The 11,956-nt window shown below is 36.6% G+C and overlaps 1 protein-coding gene across 1 annotated transcript in view; it reads right to left on the bottom strand.

Annotated features, from left to right (window-relative positions):
- Positions 1 to 6,851, bottom strand: part of LOC109533154 (adenylate cyclase type 2) — an 84,063-nt gene extending 77,212 nt beyond the window's left edge. The window contains exon 1 of the mRNA XM_048661935.1: positions 6,671 to 6,851. Within this exon, the coding sequence (XP_048517892.1) occupies positions 6,671 to 6,683 (13 nt within the window). The 5' untranslated portion in view covers positions 6,684 to 6,851. The remainder of the gene's footprint in view (positions 1 to 6,670) is intronic.
- Positions 6,852 to 11,956: the final 5,105 nt, after the last annotated feature.

Raw genomic sequence — 11,956 nt, forward strand, 5'->3', positions numbered from 1 at the left:
CTTTTTGAAGGTTAGGATTTTGTGACAAAAGCCAATTGGTGCAAGAAAGGTCTTGATACGGACTATCGAAAAGTTCTACTCCCTGATTGTACAGTAGATGTGGCGAATGTTTCTGAAATATGCGGTGTTTAAACTTCGCAAAAGCCTCCAATTTTTGCTTAGGTATATCTTTTTAAAGGTTAGGAACTTCCGGTGCAACCACATTTATGAATAGTCTGAGAGAAGGTCTATTAAAAGTCCATTACATCTGATTTGGAAGAGATGGAGTTTAAATGGCGTGAGGCGCAAAATGTTTAAATTTGTGCTATCTTCTTTAATGTTAGGATTTTGTGATAAGATCTAATTAGTGAAAGATTGTGCTTGAAACAGGCGATCGAAAAGGTTCTTGGGGCTGAAGCAAGTTTTTGAACGGTTTCAAATCCAGGTCGGTTTTAAACTTTCAAACGCCTGAACAGGGGCGAAGCCCTATGGCGATTTTTAACATGTGTAAACCCTGTTGAAATAACAAATAAAATTTGGTTGTTTCTGTTCTGAAACTGGTAAATAATTAGGTTTCTAAAAAAATATTCGCCATCGAGTATCAATTTGTCGACCAAAAATTGCTCAAAAAACACCATTTTGTTCATTTAGTCAAAATTAATTTAAGTTAAGTATTCCCAATCCCAAAGTTGGAAGAATTATTGATTGCGATTATTGCGTTTGGCAAAACGTTTCCAGACTAGACAGTAACTAAAGAGAATATAATGGAAAAGCTTTCCTTAATAAGGGATCAGTGGGGTTTATCAGGGCTCATTGTGAACTACTGAAGCTTATTGCGGCTTATCCAGATCCAGATTAAATGTGTCCATTTTGCTCCTAAATGTTGTTCGTAAAACTCGCAAATATGCCGTGCATATCACACAGATAGTATARACCGTARGMTTAAAATTGRCAATATTTTTTSCTTCTATCTTGTTGGGAGYCAGAGATTGTAATTTGRAAATATCATTGAGCTTGAACTGGCATTTTCAACCGTTTTGGACTTTCTGGAAAACGCCTGGAWTWATATWGCTGGATAAATAGCTCAAAAAGTTATGTTTTTAAAAGACTTTTCGATGGAGGCGATATTTKCAACCAAAGCCGGCRTMAATCTAAATAAAACCGACGGAAATGGCCATAACTAATTARCTTTTCCTAGTAATTAAAGCGTACTTGTTGCGTATACTTGAAWAGGCGAWAAYMTTKGTTTCGATTAATATTTTAKAYCTCTAKACCCTCTTTTYATCGYCMTCATAGCACATCCTTAGCGACTAGCCATTTCCTGMAAAAACGCAAAAAATATTTTGTGGCTACCAGTGAAAATTTTTCTAGAAGCTTTTCAGATTGCAGACAATTTGMGAGTTTTTRCARCCTACCAGAASTGATCTAACTCGATGTCCCGGTCAAMAASACGCAATCTCAGGYGCCKCTSTTGGACTTCAGTAAYTTGAGGCCGAAATAGTATATAATATTTCCTATTCGGAATCATCAATCGTTACATTTTCYSAGCTTCAGCAAGCAGATAATARMMACTAATAATAARMSYCASTARTAAATGCAGTAAAYGCTCAATGCAGTAAACCATYAAATTGCTGTTTTGTTTATGGAAACGTTGGAATATTSGACCGRATTGAAATGATCCATAAAAGGCCCCACTAAAAACKGTTGCCCARATATGTRGAATCGCTTGCAAAAGCAAACAATTGCAAAATGTCCGCAGGAATTGGKCCRRAAATWGGGAAGASGGTTTTGAATTTTTTTGGAATCWWTTAATAGTTGGCGCATTRAMATCAAAACCGTCAAGATTTTTAGAGTCTTTTAAGTCWKYKARAAAGCTCATAAACGTCTARTKCAAAATATGGCTAGYAAATATTGAAATATTTCCCCACGRAAGYRGAAAATCCRAAAGYRGCAAAACTTKCTCTTCCGGAAAAAGTTTGTATGTTGAAACATAAAAATGCGCACCCTGGCCTATGCATACTTTTCTTTCTTGGGTACTTTGATTATTTACTGCAGTTTTGTAAACTTGATTCCAATTCTTCGAACCCGATTATTTCGCCCCTAACATCTACCGAACCATGATAATTGGTAATTTTATGGCCTAATGTTCTTCCTAATTTTATGACCTAATGTGGCGTTTTCGAAAAAAAAATATTTAATGAAAAACACTGTGAGTTTGGCCCTGACGTTTCGCTGGCACGTATGGCTGGCACCTTCAGAGTTGTACTCACTTCTGGCGTCCCACCATAATAACAAATTGCTTTTCATCATAAAATATCATTTTCCTCTAGAACGATTGACATTAGAGCTGTTGACTAATGCTACCTTTTCCTTAGAAAAATAATGGCCTTTCAAGCTGAGATATCAAATTGCACTTTCTTCAAGTGGCAGTGGCGTAGGTTTTGGGGTTACACGATTGAATAAAAACAGACGAAAAACAGGAGTTTATAGTTGCAATTTTTCTCTATTTTGGCCCTTTTAAATTGTAATTTTCCCCAGTGGCATTACAGTTGAGGCAAAACAGCTTCTCTAATTTTATTTCCATATTTTACACCCGCTGATGCATCAAAAAGTGCGACGTTTCAAAGAAGTTGAAATACGTTTTTCCACTGTCAAGGTGCTAATGAACTTATTCCACTTCTTCCAAATGGTTGCCAAAATCCATCCGAAAATTATGTATGCATAAAAAGTTATTTTGTGACTTCTATCGCACACTGGCAACAAACTTCGAGTCTCAATCCGATCGTTTAGCGCTCTTTTAAGTTTTAGCTCTTTCGGTTTTCTCTTTCTGTTTCTCTTTCTTCAAAGATGAGGAGTTTCGAATCAAACTCAGTGAAGAAATACAGTGCTGAAGAGAAACTATACAAAAGGCCCGGATGAGAGTTTTAAACCTGGAGTGTCGCAGGCTTCAATATTTTTACTTCTATGTCTTTTCAGGTTAGGAATTTTTGCTGAAACTTAGTTTATCAGGTTTAGAATCCGAAAGGGTTATCGAAAAGGTCAGCAGGCGTGATTTCGTATTTCCAACGGTTTCTAAGATATCCTAGTGTTGGAACCTTCTAGGGCCACAAAATAAACGTATTTGTGCCTCTATACCTTAGAAGGTTGAAATTTGCGATAAAATATAAAAATCTCTAAATTTTTAAAGACTGACTGAGTATTTGAAACTGTTCTTCAGATACAGAATTTTTTTAACTTCAAAACGATCCAACATTTTAATATTTTGCTCCTGTTTCTTTAGCGGTGAGGAAGTTTTGCATGCATTATGAATGACTCGGTACTTTTTAAGCATTTCCAATCATCCTTTGGTCACGACACTGGATTGAATGCGAAATAATCGTTCAAACTGTCCGAACTTCATGAATAAAGAGTGAAATGTGGCTGGGAGAAAAACCTTATTTTTTGCGGGATTATTTTTTCGTTTGTCAGTAAATTGGATACATTTCTAAACGAAAGCCAATGAGAGTCTGCAAGCGGACTTCCACGTGCGTTAACAGTCCTAAATAAAGCTTTAGAGGCTTGAAGATCACTTTGCGGCGATTTTTTGAGGTCATATTGACGGAATTTTTATGATGGTTTTGTACGTTTGGCAAATTTTGGTCAAGAACTAAACAAATTTTGCCCTCTAAAAAAATTATAGTCAATACAACAAACCATGCAAAATCTTGAAATTAGACCTTCTGCAATTAGTGACTTTTATCGCACAAGAACAACAGAAAGTGTTTTGTTGTTGAACGTTTGCAAATTCCTGCTCCTCTCTTATCAAGCATTAAAATTGTCTGATAATGAAAATCGTTAAACCACTAATTGGATAATTTAAACCGTTTTTTAGTACAGATACTCTCGCCTAGAACAATAGTACATCCATGAAATCCGCCGCTAAAGGACTTTCCTGAAGACGCCCTTTCCAGGATTCTGAAGGATTCCCAACCGTTTCTCAGATATCCGTTGTTTTAAATTACATCAGGCCTCTAAAATTTTGAAATTTTAGCTCCCATTTTTTAGTCCGGAGTATCGGCTTCAACCACAATGAGCAAATATGGATTAAGAATAGAGCTATCAAAAAGGTCAGCAAGACTTATTCTGTATTTGCAATCGCTCTCGAGCTACAGCCTGATTGGGGAAGATGAGATGGAAAGAGAATAATAAATATGACAAATCAAATGTAACTTAAAAATGTCCAAGAAAATTAGTGCAAAACCAGAAATTCTAAACAAATGATTAGAAAAAAGCATTGATTTAAGACACATTTTTGAAAACATCACGTGTGACTTTAATACACTTATTTGCGCGTTGATAAAGTGATTCTGAAGCGATTTTTAACGTCAGATAATTCGCTCTAATAAACGCTTGATCTTGAAGAATGTGAACTGGGAATGGATTCTGAGTGTCCACTTTCGGAAAATAAACCCACGAAGTCATCAATCGCAAACGACGAAAATCTAGGGGAGTGAGATCCGGTGATTTCGGTGGCCAAAGAAGCGGCCCGTTCCTGTTAGTCTATCGTTAGACCATCGCCAAAATGTATCTTCTTGAAGTAGGACAGGACTGTGAACTTTTAGGAGTTGGCGCAGTGCTGCGCAAGTGGCTTGGTGCGCCAACCCAACGCACCAGCGCAGTAATTCAGAGTCCTAGCTGGGAAAACGTTCATTTTTTGTAGTTGTTCCTAAACCTTGTTTTAGAAGTGTTCTTCCGGTCTCCGGTCTCGTACAGCTTTAATCAATGACTTATAACTCACTAACTCAGAGAGCGTTAAAAACTGTATTGCGCAACACTCAGCACAGTGTTACCCAGGCCTACTGCCAGTGGTCAAAGTTGAGCGGAGTTCTTCGAGAACGACAGAGATCTTTTTGGCAAACACTTATGAATTGACAAGTTTGCAGTGTTTTTGCCTGGACACTGGTTCAAGAGAGGTTAAATCTAAGTTGCGCTGGTTTTTCGACGACGATTTGAGAAACCTTCCAACTTGGGCTAGGAGTGTTCCTTCTTAAACTGCTCTACAAAAATGCATTGCTGCTAAACTAAGCAATATTAAAGCAAGTGGAAAGCTCGAGTATGAAAATTTGTGAGCCAAAACCACTCTGACTGAGACTTGTGCAACTCGGTGATGTGTTGTAACTCATTAACTCAGACAGCGCCAACAGCTCAAAAGCGCAACTCAACTCAGTGTTACCCAGGCCTATCTTGAATTATCCCGTTTAACTTGTGTATATAATAAGTGAAGTTCGAGGGCGGCGCAATAAAAATTCCATTGTTGTTTCTATCTATCAGATCAGAAGGACCGAAACTTGTGATAAAACCGAACCGGTAAAAGAAGCCCCAGCAAAATTCTTCTATATCAAAGTTTAAGATTCTTTAAGCTTCAATTAAGTAGTTAACATCTCTTCCAGCTTCAGCAGGCCAGTAATAAAAGCTTCGATGCAATAAACCATCAAATTGCTGGTTTGCTTATTGAAAAGCTGGAACACTCGACTGGATTGGAGTGATCCATAAAAATCCCCAGTAAATAAACGGTTACTCTCATGTTTAGACTCGCTCGCAAAGTTTGATTTAAATGTGGAAACAACAATAAGCAATTACGCCGGTATTGAACTTCCGTTTATCGTGGCGGCTTGTGAAGAACTTTGAGATTAGCCAAGCAAACAGTTGCAAAATATTCGCACTAAGTAGGCTGGAAAATTGCCTTACGGGTGATTGAACGCGATTTTTACGTTAGCAGCAGTGTATGGCTTTGACATTTTTTTTAAGTAAACTGCAGCTGATTTGACTGTGCTGGAATCCGAAATTGCTGTGTTGTTTCAAAGAGGAAATTTGCCTTTTCGTTCCCATCAAGCGGCTGTTTTTTTGCGGCGTTTAACCGACAGATTTGTTTATTCCTGTTTTACGAACCTTCAGTCTGGTCAAAGGTATTTGTTTTTGCTGGTCCGAAATGGTCTGCTGGTTGCAAATATGTTTTGAAAGTGGCGTGAGCAAATAAATAATTTTCAAAATCAACCTTTGATCGTTGCAAGCCCCCAAAGGTTACAAAACTTTGTTGAAAAGGCGTTTTTTTACTCATTACACTATAAACGCATTCAGTTCAATTAGCGATAAAAAAATAGAAAATAACAGCATCATGAACATATTCATAGATTGTGGCCGGATTTTAATTTGGTTTTCCACCAGACCGTAAAATGCACGCGAATCCTGCAGTGACTCACATATTTGCACCTGATATTCCATTTAATAAATTACTAGTGAATATTCAAGGTAATTATTGAAAGTGGATGGCACACGGTTCGAGGAATAATGGAAAAACTTTTTTACTGAATGTCGGTGCCTCGAAGTGCTTCTCTAGAGCAAAACCTTCTGGAGCAAAGCTCGACCCTCGGAGGCACCTTCCATACTGCTTCCAAGTGAGCTGAGCAACTCAATAACTTTTTAATAGTTCATTCATCAGTTAAACACACTTAATATATTTTTAGTGTGGGACTGCAATAAACCCATTTCCTTTGTAGATAACCTGCCGAAAGCTTCATAATCAAGCAATCGTCGAGGTGATTATACGATTATTACTCAAGCGAAAAAGCACGTGTTTTCATAAAAAACTCTAATAGATACCAGCTAGTGTATTTTCTCAAAAAAAAAAAAAATTAGGGAACAACCAACAAACCTTCGTCAGGCATCTTTGCAGCTGCAGAAAACTACCCCAGTAACCAAAGCAAAAAAAGTGAAAAACCAACAGCAGTCAATGGTTTTCGCGCGTAATCGGCTGCATTTTAGCGTCGCGACGTCGCTCTACAGACCGGCCTGGGACTGTTCGACATCTACGCCTTGAAACACGCGAATATCAACTGGTTAGACGCCGGCTGTTTGGAATTTCTCTTCGGGGAAGGCGCGTGCGGTTGTAATTTTCTCCAGAAACGGCGCAAAAACATGAATAAATTTCAGGAAAAAATGTATCGTTGATCCCAACGTTTGATGGTTTTAACGACATTGAATTTGGAAAGTTTCTATCTGAGCAAGCCAAAGTTTATCAAAGCCCTAGTTGGGACTTGGGAAGTTGGAAAATGCGCAGGATGCCAAGGAAAATTGCCGATTAAATGTTATTTAGTGCAACTTGGCAACTTTCCGAAGAAATAGCTTTGCAGGAAGGTGGCTGCGTGTAATCGGGATCTGATGGGTGGTTTTGCTGAATTGAGGCAAAGTCGCGAAAAGCGCTGAAAATCCTGCAAAGTGACTCATTGAAACAACTTTTCTCAACTCAACAGCTCAACTTTTTCTCAACAACTTTTTGGTTTTCATGCAGCTTCCTAAGGAAGCTGCATTAACGCAAATAATTGCATCTGACTTCACCTGAATACTACACAGAAAAAACCTGCACAATCATTTTATTTCAATTTCAAAGTATAAAACCATTTATTTTCCACGATTTTAAACCAAATAAAGCAATTGGGAAGAAAATGGCATCTCAGAATTATCCATTTAAAATAATTTGTTAAAAAATAGAGGAACTTCAAATAAAATGTGAAAAAATCTATCTATCAAGAGGCACACAAGGTGTAATGTGAATAGATCAGGACCTGGTTTTTTTCTACACTGTTGACCAGTTTTTTTCGTGTTTGATCATAAAATAGTGTATAATTTCAACACAATTTTTGGGGGCTGCTGGTTCTGGTACTTTCTCTCTCGTTATAAGAATTTTATTATTATTTATTAAAAAATTTACGTGATATTTTTTAAGTCGCCTGAACATTAAAACTTATCAAAATAAACTCTTGGTAGCTCAGTTTCGCTCTTTCAACTCTAATCCTTTCATGAACTAAATGGTGAAGATGTCGAAATGCTATAAAAATTTTGTTCTGTACGTCACAGGAATCGCAAAAAATATATAGGTTTCGAATAGACCCGCGTTGAGTTGCGCTTTTGGGATGATGCGGCTCTGTGAGTTGGTGACTCATCATCGCGCCTCACTGTGCTCACCTCGAATTGCGCACAAGACATTTTTAATTAATTGAAATTTCGTTGGTTTCTGTCATTGCTAGGAAATTGAGCAACAGATTCAGTTTTATGTGATTTCTTTGCGGATTTTATGTTTAGTCAATATTTTTAGAATGACAAAATTAATTTGGTTATTCATTTAATTTAAATGACTAAATGTTTAATTATTGTTGTGTATTTTTTTTTTCGGAAAGTTTGAAAATTTTGCTACTGGCAGTGGACGAAATCGATCGATAATCCTTTGTGTGGTGTGAATCGCGTTCTTAGATGGGAAATATAGAATCAGTCTGGCCCTTATTCTACCTGCTAACTGCAGGAATAAAGTTTTCTATTCCAAGTGGATTTTCATTGCGTCTAGTGTGAGTGCGTAGTTAACTTTTTGAGAATTAACGGGTAGAAAATGGAAGATGGGCCGCCAGCTTGCAGATAGCTGGTAAGAATGATATATAATTTATAAGTGTTTTAGCTTGAACTTTGCTTTGCTGATTTCAAATAAGTTTGGCTTTGGTCATATTTTCCGCTTTATTAAACACATTCTTTCTTTCTTTCCAGGTGGTGCTACGCAGCTTTCGGTAAGCTTAACAGTACTTTGTCCCTTATTGTCATGTACATGTAGAACTTTTAGTTCCATTTTCATTAACTGACTCGTATGGAGAATTTGGTACCGATTGAGCAATTGAAGAATTAAGTTTGGTAATTAATGATTAATTAAATAACAAACAATTAAGCAAGCAATAAACATGCAATTTTTATTGGTTCTTTCCATTTGATTCGTTTATTGGAGTCAATCTTGTCGAAACATTTCAAACTGGTTCACTGCCAGTCAGAACCTCGCTCATGACGTTGCCAACGAATTTTCCTAGACACCTCCGACACACGGCCCGGAATTTTCGGTTTATGTAAGATTCTCACTTTGTTTACTACTAAAATACTGGCTTTGCACGTTTCTTCCCTGGACTCTACAACGGGAAAAGGGTCGTTACGGATTAACTAGGCAATTTTTTGCATTAATGATAGACACAAAATGCAAAAATCAGCCGATAGATTAAGCAGCAACTTGTGGATTTTTTTTAAATCGTGTTTTTGGAGCCCACAAAGGTATTTGAAACGGTCTCTCGTGTGGCACCATTCGGGGCATTGAGGGAAAATGATGCTCAACAGTAACCAACCAGAAAAATTGGCTAAAATGCAAGCAAAATTGATTTTTGAGAACCTTTTGCATTGAACATAAAAAAACTTGAACATAGAGATGAAGGGAGAAGAATTGGTAAAGTACTCAATTTTTGAAAGCGTCTGACAAAAAACATTGTTGCTTGTAGGGATGGAAGAAAAACATCGATGCACTTCGTTCGATGTTCGATATTTTTACCATCGATGTTGGAAACTTGGGACATCGATCAAACATCGATGTTAGATCCGGAAATGAAAACATCAGATATTTCATGTGGATACTAGATAGAAACATTTTCTGCGAACTCTTTGATAGTGCCGATATAAAGGATACCGCGGCATAGCGACCGATATTTGCAATCAGTTGACCTAAAAATGTGGCAACTATAAGTTGAATAAATTTAGTCGATTATTTAACAATGCATGGCTTTAAAATGCCATAGTAGTAGAAAAATAAAATTATTTAAGTTTTAGTTTACATTTAAATTTGTATGCAACTGTCAGAACGTCGATGTTGTCAAACATCGATGTTCTGCCTTCGATGTTTCCCTAACATCGATATAACCTTTCGATGGCAACCATCGACGTTAGAGGCTCAATGTCCCATCCCTAGTTGCCTGTATCCTTAGAAAGAAAGCTATTAGGACATATTCGAATAAAAAACCTTTGGAACAACAGCAAGAATTAAACAATGAATTATGGTTTTGTCATTTGTTTTTCAAATATTTCTGGTACAAAGTAGCTAAAGAATCAAGTCGCAATTAACAATTTTTCGGTTCTACTCCGTAACTCATTAACCAATTAACAAATGAAAAATTAAGAAGAGTGGTTTTTCCTCTCTCAAAAATTGAGACAACACCAACAAATACCGACAATTTCTTAGCTACTTAATCTTAAAGTTGCTTACTGTAAAATACTTGTCAGTTAGTAGAATGGAAAAAATTTAAATGGAAATGATTCATTTATTCGTAAGTAATGGCTGTATCCGTTACTGTTTCCTTATGAAATTGGCAGCCTCAACTCAAAAAAAAAATAATTCCCAAGCATGAGCCGCGTTGAAACAAAGCAAACTGCTTCTGAAAAATTGTCTTTTTAGTTGAGTTATTAGAAAATACTTAAGAGCTGTGAGGGTTAAACTACTTATCCATTCCAAATCCAATAAAATATCCCCAACGTTCCAGAAATGTTCACCCAAACCACATTTGCCATTTAATAGGTTTGAAATTTTGCTACTAGAGAAAATGTTTGAATGTCCTAGTTTTGAAAATTGCATTTACTTCTCATTGATTTTTATTAATTGTCAACTCGGTAAGTACTGGAGCAAAAATATAAATATTAGTACAAAACCGTTTTTTTCCCAAGTTCCCACTTTTGCCCCATAGTCAGATATAACGTAACATTTTCAGAAACTATAGAAGCGCAAAAGTTCTAAACATTTTAGTACAATCGCCCAGAATTCCAGTGTTACCATCTTCTGCAAGCTTGGATCAGAAATGCAAGGTTTCATATAAGTACCCTGCATGCAGACTCCAAAGAGCCAAACGCAACTTTTTTACCGACTATAAAAGACACTTGAAGGTAAAAGTCCCGAAAACTCCAATAAAATCGCCTGAGATTGTGAGTTTTGACAACTTTCCAACGCCCAAAGCGGAATTTGCTTTTGCCTTTTTTCACTTCTGATTAAACGTACCAAAAAAATTACTTTTTCAGCAATAATTTTACCTGATTCTTCCAACGTTGCGTAATTATTTGATACTGTTAAACAACCGATACTTTTCTACTCCTCAATGGCGCTATTGGTGCTGAAGGAGCGCATAGATTAAATAATAATTTAGCGATGGCATAAATCGGTAGATTTTTTAAAAAGTTGGCTTTGCTTGCGTGGTTTCCACTTCACTTGCTGTTTTTTGGTAAATGCTAAATTTTAATAACAATTGGGAAATACTTTTTCTAGGCAATTTTTTTTTCCTGTGTGAGCTCTACAGCACTTATGCACCAACCGCACTCCCAGTATACAATCCTTAACTATTCCCGACTTCATATTAGGTATTTACATGTCAGATAATACGTTTCACTTTGTTTTTTAGGAACAGAAATTTGGCCAAAATACTGATTTTGCGCGTTTCTTCTCTGGAGATAAAAAGCGTTTTTCCGGATTTACTGATCTGGTTTTTGCATTAACTCTTGCGAAACGCTAAAAAGCCGAGTAGAAACTGTCAAACAACGGATACTACTCTACTACTCAATTGCGCCGTTGACGCTGAACTAAAGGCAGCGACATCTTCATTTAAATACCGCTTTTTTAACCTGATAATAGGGAAACGGAATGTGCGTGTGTTCAAAGAGAGCATAATTTCACTTTTTTTGTCGTTTATTACCACGGCAATGTCAAGTAATTGGAGTAATCAAAAATACTTTAATTAGACCATTTTTGTAAGTTGTTTCTATTTGTTGGCAGCTCTATAGTGCTGTTCCTATAATTAGAAAAATTACTAGTTCAAACCCATTGCATGAGTAAAAATATTCCTGACTTCGATTCACTGTTTATATGTAAGATTCTAAGTTTTCTTCGCTTTCTGTTGGTGTTATTTATAAAAATTGAAGAACGCCGAAAGTTTAACAACTTGAAACAGATTGTATGTATCTTAAAGTACACGAGACAGAAGAGTAAACGCTATTAAAATTTATTTTTTTGATTGAATTGTCCCCAGAAAATGAATTAAAGTGTCTTTTTTTGACCGCAAACCAAGCGTCCCTTTTTTTGTCTCATCGTCTTCATGCTTCCTTA

The sequence above is a fragment of the Dendroctonus ponderosae genome, unplaced genomic scaffold, assembly GCF_020466585.1.
Source record: "Dendroctonus ponderosae isolate FM_Combo_2020 unplaced genomic scaffold, Dpon_F_20191213v2 Dpon_F_20191213_10, whole genome shotgun sequence".
Taxonomy (NCBI): domain Eukaryota; kingdom Metazoa; phylum Arthropoda; class Insecta; order Coleoptera; family Curculionidae; genus Dendroctonus; species Dendroctonus ponderosae.